The sequence below is a fragment of the Mus caroli genome, unplaced genomic scaffold (genome assembly GCF_978045245.1).
Source record: "Mus caroli unplaced genomic scaffold, Mus_caroli_1 scaffold_16, whole genome shotgun sequence".
In the NCBI taxonomy this organism is placed as follows: domain Eukaryota; kingdom Metazoa; phylum Chordata; class Mammalia; order Rodentia; family Muridae; genus Mus; species Mus caroli.
The window spans coordinates 11,936,450-11,955,775 of record NW_028227271.1 but is presented as its reverse complement, the minus strand read 5'-3'; the positions used below and the strand labels follow the sequence as shown (position 1 = coordinate 11,955,775).

The 19,326-nt window shown below is 39.6% G+C and overlaps 1 protein-coding gene across 5 annotated transcripts in view; it reads left to right on the top strand.

Annotated features, from left to right (window-relative positions):
• Positions 1–19,326, top strand: part of Cntn1 (contactin 1) — a 291,216-nt gene that overhangs the window by 179,466 nt on the left and 92,424 nt on the right. For all 5 annotated transcript variants that reach the window (XM_021183311.3, XM_029469977.2, XM_085831994.1 and 2 more), the window contains 5 exons: positions 1,755–1,927; positions 3,986–4,081; positions 12,649–12,855; positions 15,523–15,622; positions 15,759–15,940. In XM_021183311.3, the coding sequence (XP_021038970.1) occupies positions 1,755–1,927; positions 3,986–4,081; positions 12,649–12,855; positions 15,523–15,622; positions 15,759–15,940 (758 nt within the window). The remainder of the gene's footprint in view (positions 1–1,754; positions 1,928–3,985; positions 4,082–12,648; positions 12,856–15,522; positions 15,623–15,758; positions 15,941–19,326) is intronic.

The window sequence follows — 19,326 nt, the reverse complement described above, 5'->3', positions numbered from 1 at the left end:
TGAAAGAGGCAGCTGCATCAGACTGTAATATAAAAGCACAAAGGGGAAGAGAAGATGAGAGACTTGTTTGGTGGTAGAAAGGATGATTTTCAAATGTTGCGAATTACAGAAGAAACACCATCCTGCCCTCAGTAATCGCTCACTATGTCCTTCACACAGTAGTTTTATATCTGGAGCGTGTTCTGTGGTGATGGATTATTCATGGTGGCCTTCTCAAAGGTGAGAGGTACAACAAGGAATTTTCCTTGCCACTCATCTGCCTTGACACACTTTTTCCCAGTCTCCGCCCCCAAGAAGCGAGCGCTGCAATAAAAGCTTATCTGAAGGCACAGTGGTCTCAACTCACATTTCTGAAAATAGACCATGAATTTATCCAAACACAGCAAGGCATAAAATTATATGATTCCCTAAACAACCTCAGCCACAGGAAGTCAAAGCAATTAACACAACTTGGACCCAATAAAGCAGGGGAGAATCCCGACAATTGAAGTTGTCTGACCAGGAAACCTGTGCGGTGATCACCCCAAACCACTTCCACATGCGCAGGGCAAGACTGGCCCTGCTGAAATCAAAGCAGGTGATTTGGAGTGATTGCTACCAGCAAGAACGGAACGCTGTGTGTTCATGCTTTTGAAATGAGCTCTTACCCCATAAAGATTGTAACAGGGAAATGTCCTAGGGACCTGACTTACAAACACACTCTGAAGTCATGCAGTTTTTTCATTACCTTCACTTGCATCAGGAATGTATTTGGCATCTGGAAACTAGCCACAGCTGGCCCCCTGATCTTCAAGGTCAGGACTTTTATCTGATGTTTTTCCTGGGACATTGCTTTAACAGATAGACCCTGGCACGGCACAGCATAATTGTAAAAAAAAAAAAAAAAAAAAAAAAAAAAAAAAAAAAAAAAAATTTACTATAATAATAAATGAAACGTCTTTCTACATGCATTCTTCTCTCCAACTCACTCAGAAAAGGCAGAATTCCACTTTAAATAATGTCTCCTTCCTAGAGTAGAGTTGTTAGCCACGATATTTTTCATTGACACTGTTACACATACAAGTATACAGTGAAGGAAAACAAAAGTTTTCAACGAAAACTTTCAACGAAAGTTGCCCCTCAATAATGTGAAAAGGCACCACTGAATAATATCTTGAGGATGAAGAAAATTTGAATTTACCACTTCATTTGTGGTTTGGATTAAGACCCAGTGGAGCAATTTTAAACTGCGTGATCTCCCTCTAGTGGTCAACGCGTGTTAATGGCTGACCAGACAGTCCGTCTCCTTTAGTTTTATTGAAAAATTGCTGTGCTATTTAGCCAGATACTCATACTTTATATTTTAATTTTGCTCGAGATATGTTTTAATATTTTATGCAATGTATCTAGATGCCTGTGAAACTATCTAGTAGAATATGGCTATCAAGTATGCTCATGTCTAAATAAGGAAGTTCATCCTGGAATACATGAAGTCAATCTTAGGAATAGAACTCAATAACCCATTTTCCTTGAGGATACTTCTTCATTTAAGATGAGGGAAAGTGTCGGGAGTTTACACATTTTGCCACCTTAGCTAAATCATTATTCACATTTCAAAATGCTCGGGATCCTCAATCATTTAGAAACACCCTGTCGATTCGTGTACGATCATCTCCCTTCACAGGGAACCGTACTTGAATTACTTCAGAGTAAAGTTAGCCCTACAGTTCCCAGACTTATGAGTTTCCGAGTAACATTAACGTCTTTTTCTCTAGATGGAGAATGAATAACGGGGACGTGGACCTGACAAACGATCGGTACAGTATGGTCGGAGGAAACCTTGTTATCAACAACCCGGACAAACAGAAAGACGCTGGAGTGTACTACTGCCTGGCATCCAACAACTACGGAATGGTCAGGAGCACGGAGGCAACCCTGAGCTTCGGGTGTAAGTAATCCTAAGCTTTTTAGAGGGTGGGTTTATTCGAAGTGAAGTCACATGTGTTTTAATTATTGATCCAAGTCTATGTAAATATCATGTGAGGCTGTCGACTGTGGGATGGTTAACTACCTCAGCCATTCTCTTCCATTAAAATCACTTCTCCTGGAGAGATGGCTCAGACTTGAAACATGCAGGCTACTCCTGCAGAAGCACCATGTTCAATTGCCAACATCCATGCTGACTGGCTCACAGTTGCTTGTAACTTCATCTCCATAGAATCCAATGCCCTCCTCTGGCTTCCCTGGGTAGAAAGCAAGCACACACACACACACACACACACACACACTCAGATACATACACACGAATAAGTAAAACTTAAAAATCTTGTCCCTGTGAATGTAGAGCCTCCTGCCTTATCATTGCAACCAACACAGTGATAATGTGTGTTTTATTTTTAAAAAAATCATGGCGCCTGTTCATTTACAGGGGGCAGGTTGTTGTTGTTGAGACAAGTATGGCACTTGTGAAATTTTCAGCTATAATAGTTCTATGTGACCACCAAGACATATTAGTAAACATAACCGTAAGAGTTCAGCAAAAAGGATACAAGAAGGAAACAGACTGCTGACAACGGCGTGTTAGAGAAGAAATGTATTGTACAGAAGAATGGGCTTTGGGTGGCTTTGGGTGGCAAGCTCAGCATAGGCAGAGGACTACGGGTGTTCTAAAGATGATGTAAAAGAAATCATAACTACGTTCTGAAGAACCCTGAATGGTTCTCTGCAATCAGCATCAGGGAAGTGATGCTAGCACTCTCACTGAAGGCCCCACGGGCTGAGAACTAGTTATTGAGACAGTATCCAATATATACAGAGTACTGTGTGCCTCTCCTCAGCACCCTTGTCCCTGAAAATATCCTGCTCTTCAGCATTTAGCTTCTCTGGGCTGGGATGTATTAACCTGTATTTTAGTTAGTTGGTCATTTTAAATTTGAATTATCTCGTTTTTTTCTCACAGGGCCCAATAATGGAAAACTTTTTTAAAAAAAAATACTTGTTAGCATAAAAATTGGAGTTTGTTCTAAAGGACAGCTCTACATTGAGAGGAGAGCTGGATGTGATAATTAATATCTGGTTTGTGATTTTACATCAAGATGTTTATCCTGGCTAAATATATCACAGGGTGAAAACAACATTTTCACAAGTCATCGCCAGGAAGGGTGAGATAGGTCAAGAAACAGTAATATTAAAATAGTGTGGTAAAGAGAATTGTAGATAAAACACATGAATCTTTTCTTACTTCAGTAATTCTTATTTCAAAAATTCAGTACTTCCACTTAAGAATTTTTCTCAAAGAAAATCAAGTTAAAAACAAAAATGTTCCTCTGTCACTGAAATAGAATGGGGCCAAGGAAAATGATTTTAAGATGGAATAAAACATTTGAGTTTCTACTCTACAACCAGAGCTTTTTGCTATCAAATGAGCCGGTGAGGCTAGGAAAGGATTTCAGATGTCATTAGTACCTCAGGTCCAGGGATGTACCCTCAAGTCTTCCTCTGGAAAACTATAACCTGGAGAACACAGGTTTCCAGAGGTAAACAGCATGTTAAGGAGAGTAAAATGTGGGTATTATAGTGTGGGTGTGGATCACAAACAAAGAGAAACAGAGTTGGAAATGAACCAGAACCAATATTCGTAAAACAAATGCAGAACCGAAGTACTTCAGGATGAAAAAAATCAAGCAAGATGCTATTGTTAAACACAATATATATATATATATATATATATATATATATATATATATGGAAAAATGAGTTTAGAAAGGAAATAAACTCAATTTAAAAGATCAAAGGATTGATCCCTTTCTCATTATCCAAACGGGGGGTCCTTTCCCGGAGTGTCTGATCTGCCAACAGACGGGATAGGATGTCTGTGTGTATCCTCGCTTGCTCCGGAAGCTCTCTGGCTTTGCCTGATCTCGCTGTATTACTGAAAGATTACACTTAACAAATATCTCTTTCTCTTGAGCAGAGTGAACATTTCCCTTTTCCCTTTTGAAATCAGATCTCGACCCCTTTCCTCCCGAGGAGCGTCCGGAAGTGAAGGTGAAGGAAGGGAAGGGCATGGTGCTTCTCTGTGATCCTCCCTACCACTTCCCAGGTAAATGGAGATTCTCGGACGACTGCGGGATGAGATGGACACGTTTGAGTGTTCTATTAATGTTAATACACTAATAATTTCTCGATTCATTTAACAGTCATGGTCCATCATTAACGTGGCTCATTATTTGCATTTGTTATGTGAACTTTCCCTAGGGAAGAACAACAACATACACTCACCACAGATAGGACACTCATTGAAGACAGGATTCCAGCTGAGACTAGCTTGAAGAGCCAAGGAGTTTAATCCGGGTTACTTACAGTACCATGGGAGAGGAGTTAGTTTTCATAAGGATGGGCAGTTTAAGATCAGCTGCACCACTGAAGAAAACGTCTCTCCTTCAGGAGCCACTAACTTCCAGTCAGATAATGTCAGGGTGGGACCTTACAAGCCCTTCCCCCAGAATAGTGACCAAGTTCAATCAGATGTCATGCAGCTAAACAAGGTCACAGAGAATTAAGCAGAGTAATGGCTGTCATACCCAGAAGTCAACACTCACAGCATCAATTTGTAGTCATCACTTTAAGTGGTTGTATACACTTTCCTACTTGGTGAAATCACTTGGCACTAATCCTAAGGGTTTTTAGTCATTCCAGTTTATAGACAATAAGTATGTTGTTTTGTGCCCTCATTAAAGTTCCCATCATGGCAGAAAATTTAGGGTGGATTCTGCAGAAGTTATGTTAACCATTCAGGAATAGAGCAGTAATAAGGAATGATGTATGGTCAATTGGTTTTTTAATTTGGTATCTGCAATATACTGTGAATTATAACTAAGCTCTGGAAATGATAAAGACTTGATCAATTATTAATGTATTTGAGTCACTGGTCTATGAGAACAATCATACACTTCAGAAAAGGAACAAAATTAAAAATCATCTGTTAAAGTTTTTCAACTTCGAATACATACAGCTTTTCTTTGCTATGGTTAAAACAAAGACTACTATGGTATATATTCATAGTTTTGTTTTCAGTTGTTATATTTATCCCCTACAATGGAATGAATGTTTTATTTTCTTTATATATTAAATGTGATTTAAGTTATATCCATAGAAAATGAAACACAACACTCAGCTGTAAGCTTGTGTGGAATACACTGAATTTGTGTGTGTTCATAGACATATACACATATGATTTCATATAAAATTATGTGTGTATATTACATGTAAGTTGCACATATGTGATATTTTATATGTACAACTGAAAATGACATATGTAACTTGAATTACTTCTAAAATACTGGTAATTTTTCTCTGCACTGCAAGAAAGAGGATTAATTCCTAAACATAGGAGGGGCATATTTACAGTGTTACGACAGCCTTCAGTGAGAAAGGCTTTTACTTGAGGAACTGCTGAAAACATGATAAAAAAATATCCCTCTTCTTCATAACATTCTCTACAGACAAGCCAATAACAGCACAGTGAGTCCCTTTGCCTATTTAACACTGGATGGGCTTGTCGTTTAAGGAAACCTCTTGTGAGCACTGCTCATTCCCCAGGACACCCCTGGGAACAGAAGAATAAAAGCTGCCAATCCCCAGAGACCTTCTGTTGGGACAGACACACAAGAAATGAAAGGCATACTTAAAAGATACAGAATAATCAAGAGAGAGAGAGAAACAGAAAAGGGTTGGGGATAATTTAGATTTTAGAAAGGGCCTTGCTAAGAAGGGAATGCTGACTAAAACAGTAAAGAAGTGAAGGAACGAAGAGTATAAGCATCTGAGAGGGCATTCCAGGGAGGTGAGGCCACAAGATGAGGGGCTGAGGTTAGACTATGGGTGCAAAGCAAGCCAGAAAAGGTAGGATGAAAGGCAATGGAGATGCAGGAGCTGTGCTGTGGAGGACCTTACCGATGCATGTGTGGCAACCATGTGTTTTTACTTCAGCGAGATTTATACTCAGATTGTCGAGCGGAAGAACCATATGACATAAGTGGTTACTTTTTAAAGGAGGTCAGAGCAGTGGTTTTTAACCCATGGATCACAACCCCTTTGGAGGGATGTTGAATACTCCCTTTTATGGAATCACATATCAGATATCCTGCATACCAGATAATTATATTACAACTCATAACAGTAGCAAAACTATGAAGTAGCAATGAACACCATTTTATGGTTGGGGGATTACCACCAGATGAGGAACTGCATTAAAGGTCGCAGCATAAGGAAGGCTGAAGACCAGTGGGCTAGAGGAAGGAAGAATTGGAATCAGGGATGAGTTACACAGCATTATAGTGGACTAAGCAGTAAATGGAAGTCTGAGATCTCGCGAAGTAGATTTTCCATAAATAGAGCTTACCAAATTCTGCGTTTAATTCAAGGTATATTTTAGTTAAATTATAAATGTATTCTAAACGAGGAAACAAGAGGACTTTACAAGGTCAACAGCAGCCTAAAAACCGTTCAACTAAGGGAGTCTTTGCTTCTTTAGCCTGAGAACGCTACCTTGACATCGAATGGTCCAAGGGAATGTCATTAATAGAATAAAATATCCAAAGTTCTTCATGTCTATCAGCATACAATTAGCTCCATGGTACATTCCACAAGCTTACTTGATCCTTCAATCAATATAGCTCAATTCTATGCCATTAATCTTCCATCATCCTTGAGGCATATAAGCGAAGGGTCTATGCTTAAAACTTCATTGGATTGAGAACACAAAGGAATATGCTATAGGATTCTGGTTCTGTGTGAGGTTCTTTATGGACCTGTTTGTGTCTGTCAAGCAGTGTTCTTACAATGATGATCTGAGAATGAGTCTTCATTATGTCAACTAAGTTATTTCTGCATTTAAAATGAAGGGTTGGTTTGTTATCTTCCATGCAAACTTCTTTGAAGACCTTAGGAACTTCACACTTAACAGTGATGTTGAAAGTGAAAGTGGTATATTGGATATATAATCACAATAGATTATTACTAAAGTCAATAAAACATGCCGAACTAGCATTAACACATCATTATTATTAAGTACGCCTTACCATACAAAATAATTTAGTTCTCTTTCTTTCTCTCTCTCTCACACACACACACATGAGCACACAGAGAGAGAGAGAGAGAGAGAGAGAGAGAGATCCAAAAGGCAATATTTCATATATCATAGTCCACTTCCTCTGAATTGAGTGTTCTATGACTTTCCTCAGGGGAAAATGTTTTAACCAAACTAGACTCCTTATTTAAAAGTAGTCAAAGGTTCTGTTCCAATAGCAATGTTTCTTCAATTTGATAATAATGTTTGAAATGCAACTGGATATATGGTTGTCCAGCACAGAGCCAATGTTCAATAACTATCTGAGAAATGAGAGAAATAAGAGGCAAAAGATCGAATAATTCTTTAAATGTACTACATGTAAGAGCTATGCTTCATAGAAAGATAAGTTTGGTTAGATTTAATTAATTAATTGCAACAAATAATTTATACATTCTGTACATGTGACCTTTGAACATCCAACACTCCTGTCAGTAAGAATATATAATAATATCACTTTTTAGTCAAGTATTTTCTAAATATAAGGACACAATTTCAGTTATTCTTACTCAAAAAGTACAAACTTATTTTATTAAGAATGAATTGAGAAATATTGCCCCCATTTGAAGAGCAGGTAGTATTAACAGGATAACTAATAGTAGACACATGTATGTGACTTTAAAATTGAATAAGGAAGCAGTCCCCGTGAGTTGAAGATGATCATGACCTCATCCTGACAGACTCGATAGATCACCACAGAAACAGGCAAGAGCATGAGAGCCAGGTCAGGAGCATAGGAGGTCATGGGGAATGCACCATTTACTACATCTAAGCAGTGACCAGAAGCTGAGGGCATTAGACTGGTAATGTAAATTGTGTTCTGTCGAGGCTAATTTTTCACAAGATATGAAAACATAAAAAGTTTTCAAATCATTGCTCTTAGGAATGCTCATGCTTTTCAGTGTATCTCTAGCAGAAAGCTATGTACATTATTTTACATAGTGAGTGAAATGACGCAGTTCAAAGTAATATAGCAAAATGGTAAACACATTACAGTTGTTCCTAAACAACTTACGCTTTATATGTATGGTCCAGACTCTCCTGGGGCAAGGCAGAGGCTTCTGCATCTATAAATAAACAACATTCCTTAAACAGGTCCTGGCATTTAACTCTTGAATGACAATTTATCATTTAATTCAGTCTATGATGCCAAGAGAAAATCGGGCTATGTTATATTTAAAGATAGTTGCTTTTATCATCTGCATATGGCCAGGACCATGAAAAGAACGTTGAAATGGATTGGAGAATGGCTTCTAATCTTCAAAATGGCCCAATCTTGAAGTCAGAGAGGCCAGGGTTATAGTTACTAAGCTAGGTCAGTGGACTCCTGATCAGGCTAAAGTTTGTCAAATAATTTTAGAATAATTATTTCATAGATCTCACAAAGCCAAAGACTATGTGTTTTATTTAGTGGAACATGAAAGATATTCACTTTATACAAATCATATCAATCAGAGGATGTGCATTCAGTGACTTGGAAAGACTGTTTTATAGTCCAAGACTTGTGTATATACAAATATCATAATGATGACTTAGATCTCTTAAACGTTCAGTAATCACAATTTGTTATTCTTTGCCCATCTCTTATGGAAATATACAATTAAAGCAATACTTGGGATGAAGATTTGCTTTTGTATGCTGACACAACCATATTGTTCTGAATGTACTTTACAAGTGTGTCTTTAAAGCATTCTAACATTTAAATGTTTTCCCTTTATAGAAGGAAATGCACACTTTCTCTTGAACTTTTCTCCTTTTTAAGTAACTAGTTGTTAAGAAAATCATTGAAAAGATTGTCATTTCAATTGAGAGTAGGAAAAATCACATCCAAATAAGTAAAAGTGGCTGTCTTCATCATCCTACCACAAACATCAACCTACCATAAACATGCCTCTGAAGATGATACTGTTTACACAATCCCAAAATGGCATCATCTCGGAAATTTCAGTAACTTGTTAAAGATCTTATGCAAATTTGTCTATAACCCTAAGTCAGAATAAAATATCCAAATAATTCTGTCAAAGCCAGCCTGCAGTAGAACATTAAAATAATCCTATCACGAATAATATTTAGAAAGTTGTCTGTCAAGGATCATGCAGAGTGAGCATCTCATGTTTTCTTTCCCTTTTGAATTAACTTATCCACATGCCCCCAAATGTTCCACATAATCTGTTGTATGAGAAATGTGAAAACAAACCATCGCAGCCATCTTGACTGGCATTTTTTTTTAATATTGCAGAATGATGGAATGAAGTCCATAGCTAATCTCAATGCAATGATGGAGTTCTCTTTGTAATTCTGTAGAGCTTCCTATAGTGTGTGCTTTGTTTCATGTTTCCTATCCAGTAATCTGCATTCTTCTCAGTTTTCCATGCAAATTGGTGATTTGTTCTGATACATTCATTCTTAAAAACAATTGGATAGTATAAGAAGCTTATTGTTCACCATAAGTACAATTATACTTAGGTTGACTTAGAAAGACTTCCAATTATATTCATTTTGGGGATCTATAAATATATATTGGCTATAGTGGGGTTTTTTTCTTGACTGTTGAACAACTACTGGAGAGATGCCTATTAAAGCAAAAATAGAAAATTCTAAGTCAATCTGCTAATTAGGTGGAAATTCCTTCCCCATCTTGCCTAATATATTTATGTAATTTTTGTTTTTTTTATTTTGTTACATAGAATATATTTTAATAATGTTCTTTCCACTTGTGAACTCTACCCAGATTCTCCCCACCCCACTACCCATTCAACTTCTTGATATCTCTCTCTTTCTCCTTCTTTCTTTATCTCATAACAAAAAACAAAAGTCAGAAACCTCTCAAAAAGAACACACACAGAGAAAAGACACACACACACACACAGAGAGAGAGAGAGAGAGAGAGAGAGAGAGAGAGAGAGAGAGAGAGAGAGAGAGAGAGCATAGAGGCATAGAGTTTATCAACTACTTCTGGGTATGGGTCCTACCCTGGAGTCTGGTTCATGTACCGAGTGACAATAACTCTCAAATGGATAAACTGATTTTGCATCCCCAGCATGTATCAATTCCAAGTACCTTCTTGATTAGGGCTTCAACTTTGTGTCCACTTCCCCTTGTCACTTTGTGTATTTTTTTTTCCTGGTTTGACCATACCTAGGTCTGATGTGTGCAATAACACATCAACCTCTGTGAGTTCATGAGTGTATCAGTCCTGCCATGTCTGGAAGATGCTATTTCCTTGGAGACATCCACCACCTCTGGAGTTTACTATCTCTCTACCTCCTTTTCCCCATAGATTCTTGAGCCTTCAGGGGAAGAGGTTGATAAAGACTTCCCACTTGGTACCGAGTGCTCCAAAGCTTCTCACTATCTTCCCAAGTGTCCACTGTGGGACTTGTTATCAGATATCATCTACTGTAAGAAGAAACTTCTCTGATGAGGCTTGAGTGAGGGAATGATCTATGTGTATAGCAGAAAATCTTTAGGGAAAAACTCATTGCTGTCCCTTTAGCAGGGTATTAGTGGTATGTTGCTTTAGATATGGTTTCTATTGCTGGGATGAAGCAAAATGACCAAAAAGCTAGCTGGGGAGAAGCTGATTTATTTGGCTTACACTTCCATCTTGATGTTCATTACTGAAGGAAGTCAGGACAGGAATTCAAACAGAGCAGGAACCTGGAGGCAGAGCTAATTCTGACTCCATAGAGGAGTGCTACTTACTGTCTTCCTCCCCATAGTTTGCTCAGCCTACTTTCTTGTAGAACCCAGAACACCATGCTCGGGAATGCCACCACTCACAATGGGTGGGGCCCTCCCCTATCAATTACTAGCTCCCAGCATTTCTTTTAATAACCTGTTTTATTTTTGCAGTGGAATAGTGGAATCTTGGCATCTGGAGTTATCATGTAGTTTTTTTTTTTTTTTTTTTTTTTTTTTTTTAAGACAGGATTTCTCTGTATAGCCCTGGCTGTCCTGGAACTCACTCTGTAGACCAGGCTGGCCTCAAACTCAGAAATCCACCTGCCTCTACCTCCCAAGTGCTGGGATTAAAGGCGTGCACCACCACACCCAGCTTAGTAGTTCCTAAAGTAGAAGTCTTTATCATCTTTGTTGAGTGGATGTTCAGTTCTTTGCTGGTTGTTGTACACTCTGGGTCTTATTAATGTATGAGGGCTGTGGGAGTCTCTGATTCCCAGCCAAGAAAATTGCCTGCTTGAGAATGGTTCTATGGTTCCTTGGGGAGTCACAAAGGATGCAGATGGGATAGAAGGAGTGTCTGAAAGTGGAAACAGGAGAACCCTGAGTCCCACCAAAAGGCCTAGTCTTATGGGGATCTTGCTGGGCTGGGACTAACTGCAGCAGTTAGGTGGCAGTGGCTTTAAGAGTAAGAGCAGAGAGGCTTAAATGGATGGTGTGAAGGAGAATAAAGGTCACTTACCTGAGTCCCAATTAAATATGGAGGCTGTGGGTCCCTGGCAAATAGCTATCTTCAATGTCCACAGGCACACACAAATAAACTAAATTATTTTTAAATCATCATATTTTATTTTTCCTAATATTATACCTGGGGATCCATCCCATAATCAGCCTCCAAACGCTGACACCATTGCATACACTAGCAAGATTTTGCTGAAAGGACCCTGAAATAGCTGTCTCTTGTGAGACTATGCCTGGGCCTAGCAAACACAGAAGTGGATGCTGACAGTCATCTATAGGATGGAACACAGGGTCCCCAATGGAGGAGCTAGAGAAAGTTCCCAAGGAGCTAAAGGAATCTGCAAGCCTATAGGTGGAACAACAATATGAACTAACCAGTACCCCCGCCCCCCCAGAGCTCGTGTCTCTAGCTGCATATGTATCAGAAGATTGGAAAGAGAGGCCCATTGGTCTTGCAAACTTTAGATGCCTCAGTACAGGGGAATGCCAGGGCCAAGAAGTGGGAGTGGGTGGGTGGAGGACTTTTGGGATAGCATTGGAAATGTAAATGAAGAAAATACCTAATAAAAAAAAAGAAAAAAGAAAGAAAACAAGAAACATGCTTTCCTTCCATTTGTGTTTTTATTTTTTAATATGACAATTTATTATACAAACCTGTGTATGTGAGTTTTAAAATAGGAGCATTGAAAAGAAAGGAGACCCGGTGAATAAATAGAGTTACCTTGAGCTTGCCTGCGTATTACAATGGATAGATTATGAGCTCTGTAGCCATCAGAGCTGGATTCAGATTCTCAGGTCAACTTATCGGCCATGAAAACTCTGTGTAAGTTATTTACCCCAAGTTTCAGATAATCCACCATTGGTTAGAAGGAAGGATGCTGATCTATAAAGTACTAGAGATCGATGACCAATAGGCACAGAGATATAGATTTAATTGTTTCCTCTGACAGTTATATTCTTGAAAATATGGCAGCTGCGAGAAAACTGTGTTCTGTCTCAGCTTCCAAGGCTTACTGACGCATAACCTCTATCCGACTGTATGGTGGATTGCGAGTAGGAATCAGAACCGTCTCTTACTGAGAGGAGCTTAATATTTAGCAGACAATATTTTCTTCTAGATGATCTTAGCTACCGCTGGCTTCTGAATGAATTTCCTGTATTTATCACCATGGATAAGCGAAGATTTGTGTCTCAGACCAACGGCAATCTCTACATCGCAAATGTCGAGTCTTCTGACAGAGGCAACTACTCCTGCTTTGTGTCCAGTCCTTCTATTACAAAGAGTGTGTTCAGCAAGTTTATTCCCCTCATTCCGATTCCTGAACGTAAGTTATTTTGTTTGTTATACTGGGTTTTGCAAAGTTATCTGTTTGTAGGACATTGATAATAAAGATTGGGTGTCTTCCTGTGCCAGACAGCACATAGTGTCTGCTGCATAAGTCTTCATCTTTGGAAGCTGAGTTTTATATTTAATAAGGTTACCCTAAAATGGCTGAATTCATACTCATTGCTTCTACCCTGGGAAGTGTTTGGAGCGCCAATTCATCAGTTCAGGGCCCCTAAAGAATTCCAATGGAAATGTCTGGAATCTGCTCTCTGGTTTCACGACCGTCTGTACTTGATAGCAGATTTGAAATGAGTCTAAATGTTTAGAGCAAAACAAAACAAAAAAATGATCACCTAATTAGAAAAAAAAATGGTTTTAAAGATCTATTGACATGGTACAAATAAACATAAGTAACGGCCACTTCTGCTTTCACGGATGAGTGTACACAGCTGTGACCTGGGTGCAGGATCCTCCCCCACCTCCAGTTTTTTTTTTTTAATTCCCATAACTTTTTAACCAGCTTGCTGTTTGAGGTGTACTCCATCATGTCACAGGACACCTGCATTCTCCCAGTTCTTCTGCCACATTACCAGTGGTGACCCCATACCTCAGAAACGACCTGTTTGCTTCTTCTCTTCTCATTGATGTGGGAGGTGACACATTGCCACTGGGATTCCCCTTCCACGTCTCCTTGTAAGGAAATAACCACATAATCCACTCATCCCAACCCCCTCAGTCCTAGCCTCACTATTCCCAAGGTCACGTGTGCCCTCCCTAAAGGGGCGTTGATTACCTCTGCTACTCTGCCTCACAAATGTACTTTCCCCTGTGTCTTCTATACAACCTACTACTTCCTGTCTCACTGATGGGCGGGTTTCCATGCAGCCAGTCCTCCCTGTGCTCTGGCTCAAGTCACTTTTGAATCAGGGTTTCTCTCTATCACTCCTTCCCTTCTTTTTCTATTTTTAGAATCCCTTCCCCTCACTCTGCATGTCTTTTTTTTTTTTTCCTATTCCTTGAAGGCCATTTGTAATAATCATCGGGAATCCATGTTTGTTCAGTCAAAGGCAGTTTTTAGTCCCCATTCTTTTTGGTATTTGACATTTCTCACCTGCCTCTCAAAGGCTCTCCTTTCTTTCTGCAAGGCTCACCTTCCTCTTCTGGCAAGTCTCACACAGCACTAAGTCCCAGATGTTCCTCTTTTTAAAATTTGTTTTCCCGTTATTTCTAGATATTCCCACTAAAATACACATATTTTTGTTAGTGGTCATGTAAATGGATTTAAATTCACATCTCGCATCTTCTCTCGTGTTCAGCCTTTAGTTTTCCCCTACATGCTGGGCTTGTCCCACAGAACTCTCAAGAATGTTAACAAGAGTGTTCAGGACACTCCCATTGCCTCCCCACAAACTCTGCTTCCTAGGATTCTTCAGCCCATGTGGCTGTGCTTGTGCTTTGTAACAGGTAGCATTTGCATTGATAAATTCTCCCCGTCCTCTGCTGCTCAGAACAGCTAACCCTGTGGCCTTTAATTATATCAGTATGTGAGCCATGGGGGAGTTCTGAGAAAAAAAAAAAAAACTTGAAATGCAGACTCTGATTCCAGACGTTTTAAAACTGACATCAAGTTCTCACCTTATGCCAAAGGTAAGATCTATATTCTTACCCAAACCCCATGGGTATGTATTTACTCCTTGACAAAACTGATCTCAGAACTTCTAGTACTGTGTTCTTGGGCCCACTGCATCATTCTTTCAGATGATCTTTAGGTCACAAGAGTTTTAACGTCATTGTATTGTCATTTGACATTATACATGCTTTTTCTAATTCTCTGTACCGTCTTAGAGCTGCATCCTGAGATGGTTCGGTTCAGTTTTGATTTTTGCCCAAGATTTCTGTCTCCCCTCTGTAACTCTGAATTCTTTATTTGGTGACAACTCTTAGGCTGATTATTTTGTTTTGCCTTTGATAGTGTCATGGAATATTTATTACTTTTTTAGCAGTACACACTCATGTTTTGGAGATTAATAATGCATCAGGCCATTTGCATGTTTTTATCAGCACACTTTTCATAACTAATGTGCTGAACAACAGAGATAAGTCATGTCTGCCTGTAGCATAGCATTCACACTGTCAGAATAAATGGCTTCTCTCTGCCTACCCTCTTGCTCCACATCCTTCGTTTCTGAGAATAAATCTTTGTTCTGCCTTTTGTTTGCTTAATCCACTTCTTTCTCTCACTTTCTTCTCTTTCATTTTTCATAATTTTGTCTCTTTCTTCTTTTTCAACCTCTTTAAGCACCTCTCATCAGTGGTCAAAGTATTTTATTGGTATTTGAAGCTCCTTAACGACACCTTAAAACTCTGTAGCCAAGTTAGTCTGATTAGCTAGTCAGTAGCCAAGTTAGTCTGATTAGCTAGTCAGTAGCCAAGTTAGTCTGATTAGCTAGTCAGTAGCCAAGTTAGTCTGATTAGGTGTCAGGATGTTCAATGAAGGCCATACCTTCACACACTGTGCCTAGACAAATAAATCTATATATTGGGATGAAAACATACCTATGTATTGATGCAGTACTACCTTACAAAATTTCCATGAAGTCAACTAAAGGAAAAATATTGTGAATAATAGGTTATGGGTGTTTGTGTCTTCTTTTTATAATATTAGGAACAACAAAGCCATATCCTGCTGATATTGTGGTGCAGTTCAAGGACATATACACCATGATGGGCCAAAATGTGACTTTAGAGTGTTTCGCTCTAGGGAAGTAAGTATGTTTCTGCTTTTCATTGTCGTGCCTAGAAACACAGCAGGTTTTGTGCCTTGTCGGGAAATAAACAACTTAAGGGCTTCTTCTTCTTTAATCAATGCGGATCTTGAGCTTTTATGTCTTCTGTCTCAAGCCCTGTTCCTGATATCCGGTGGCGGAAGGTGCTAGAACCAATGCCCAGCACTGCCGAGATAAGCACGTCAGGGGCTGTCCTCAAGATCTTCAACATCCAGCTAGAAGATGAAGGCCTCTACGAGTGTGAGGCTGAGAACATCCGGGGAAAGGACAAGCACCAGGCAAGAATCTATGTTCAAGGTAGATATTGTAATTCTGTACGAGAACCATCAATGGCTTAGTCAAAGGCTTTCCCGTACTTGAAGAACGATCAGAGCATGATCAATAGTTTTAAAAGATGTGATGTATATTCTACTGTTCGGCTAGATAAGATATGTACCTTATTGCTAATTGAGTTACAACTCTGAGTTATAGTCAGTATGAAGTTATACTTTTGATATTATGATATAGTAATAGATAATTGTTGATATATATTTTAAAAGTTGCTCTTCTACTCTTCTCTATTTTTCGGCATCATTATTTATAGAAAAACACATGCATTATGGTTTAAAGTTTAAGTTAATGGTTTTCAAAACTTAACATGCCTCAGAATTCCTTGAGGGGGTTGATAAAGTACTGGGTGTCAGGCCTCCCTTAGAATCTCTGACTAAGAAGGTTACTGTGAACTTCACAATGCATATTTCTTTTCTTTCCTTTCCTTTTCTTTTCTTTTCTTTTTTTGGGTTTTTTTGAGGGGGTGGTTCGAGACAGGGTTTCTCTGTGTAGCCCTGGCTGTCCTGGAACTCACTTTGTAGACCAGTCTGGCCTCAAACTCAGAAATCCATCTGCCTCTGCCTCCCGAGTGCTGGGATTAAAGGCATGCACCACCATGCCCGGCCACAATGTATATTTCTAAAAGAATCCCCAAGCACTCATGTTACTGGAGCTAGAGAAGCCATGGTATAAGGAATCAGCATTTTTACTTTGAGAAAACTATCTCAATGCAAATCTTTGACCCGCACCTATTGGTGATAACTTACCTGAGAAGACAGAAATTCTTTCCAGGCAACTCTCGGAATTTCAATTATTTTCTTAAGGTGTTTTAAACTTTGTTTGTGTGCACCAGTATTTTGCCTGAGTGAATGTATGTGTATTACATATGTGACGGATGCCTATTTCTGTAGACTGGAGGAAGGTATCAGATTCCCTGGAACTGTAGGTACCGATGCTTGTGCATGCCATGTGCATACTAGGAATGTAATAGTCTTCTACAAGAGCGATAAGTGCTTTTAATCAATCACTGAGTCATTTCTCCAGGCTCAGACTCTTGGAACTTCTTTAGGCTGGAGTTACCATTACAACTTTCCATAGTATGGAATAATCAACTAGAATTCAATGAAATCATTCCAATGTTTTGTTTGTTTCCTTGTTTTGTTTTTGTTTTTTTGAGACATGGTCTTTCTATATAGCCCTGGCTGTCCTGCAACTCATTGTGCATACGAGGCTGGCCTCGAACTCATGCCAATCACCTTGCGTCTTCCTTCTGTATTTTGTGTTGTTTTTAACTCTGGCTCATGCTCTGCTTTTTCTTTTTGCTACTTTCTCCCCCAAATAAACTTTGATAGAGTCATTTAAACTCAAAAAATTGATCTTTATATCCAATTGTTTTCTCTCTTCATTCACTCCAATTTGTCCTCAGCAGCAGCTCTCTGCTGAAACTATTTTTGTGTAATCACTCGGAATGTCCATTGCTAAAGCTGATCGATTCTCAGCTGTATCCAGTCAAATCGGACTCCATGGGCAGTCACACTTGATCCTCTCCTCTGCACTGCATTCTCTGTGCTTAGCACCTGGATCCCACACTCCACGCCTAAGTCAAACTCTCATTTCCCCTTCGGTGTCCTCCTAACTCATACCATTCAGACAGTGGGTGATCAGTGTCAGTGAGTGAATGAATGTCTCTGTATCCCTGTATGGTTTCAATGCTGGAAAATAATTTTAAAAATCCACACCTTTGGAGATTGAATGTAAATATTTCCCCTGAACTTGAATACTCAATGCCTTGATATCATTAACATGACACATATATCAAGTGTATATGGAATTGCTTCTAATAGAGGAACAAAGTCCGTGGGCTCTGTGAATATCGAACAGTATTACCACTTTTGTACTGGGTCTAATGATTATAGATAAGGTTATTTCAATGTATTTAGAAAACTTCACTCTAGGTTCTCAGTAAAATAAAAATTTGAACTGTCAAATACCTAAGGCCTTAAAGAATCAAAGTGAGCTGGATCCCTCTTTGGGCCTGTCGCTGGACCTTCATTTCCTCAGGCTCCTCTCCATTTCCATCCCTGTAATTCTCTCAGACAGAAATAATTATGAGTCAGAGTTGTGACTGTGGGATGCCCCCCTCCCCTTTCCCTCATTTGATGCCCTGTATTCCTGCTGGAAGTGGGATCTATAAGTTCCCTCTCCCTACTGTTGGGCATTTCATCTAAGGTCCCTCCCTTAGAGTCCCGACGGTCTCTCACTTCTCAGGTCTCTGGTGCATTCTGGAGGATACCCCCAACCTCCTAACTCCCCAGGTTGCCTGTTTCCATTCTTTCTGCTGGCCCTCAGGTTTTCAGTCATTTTCCCTCACCCAATACCAGATCAGGTTCCCACACACACACACTCCTCCACTCTGTCCACTTTCCCTCCCAGGTCCCCCACTCTCTCCCCACTTGTGATTGCTTTCTTCTCCCTCCCAGTGGGACTGAGCCATCCAAAGTCCTGACACTATCACTGAGGCTATGGAGCACTCACAAAAAAGGGATCTAGCATGACCGCACTATGGAAGATCCAACAAGCAGCTGAAAGAGTCAGATGCAGATATCTGTGCCCAACCAATGGACAGAAGCAGCTGACCCCTGTTGTTGAATTAGGGAAGGCTGAAAGAAGCTGAGGAGAAGGGAGCTCCTGTAGGAGGACCAGTAGTCTCAATTAATCTGGACCCCTGAGATTTCTCAAACACTGGACCACCAAACAGACAGCATACACCAGCTGATATGAGGCCTCCAACACACATATAGTAGAGGACTTTCGGGTCTGTGTTCATTCAGAGATGGTGCACCTAACCTTCAAGAGAGTGGAGGCCCCAGGGACTTTAGATGTCAGGTGGGGTGTGGGATGTGGGGTGTGGACATCCACATGGAGACAGGGGCGTGGGGAGGAGGTATGGGATGTGGAGCAGTAGGAAGGTGGACGGTGGACGGGGTGGGGAATAAAATAAGGAGTGTAAAAAAAATAAATGAATAAAACTAAAAAAAACAAAAGAATCAAATGATGGAGTTATTTTTAATGACCCATCGTTTATTTCTTCTTTGCTAGTCAGACATCTTCAGCTTTATCTATAGCTCTAAGGAAACTATCTTCAAAGCTGTGTAAGGAAACTACATACATAATTCACCAACGTGATTCAATTATTTATTCTTGACATTGTATTATGTATTGTCACCTCCATGTGTCACCCTGGGATGCCAAGGCAGCAGAGTTGGCATTAAAGTATTGGAGAGATTCTGTACAAAATAAAACCTGTATTCAACTAACAGACTCACCAGGATTCAGTTGCTAAAAGTTCTCCCCATGAGTTACAAACAAATGAT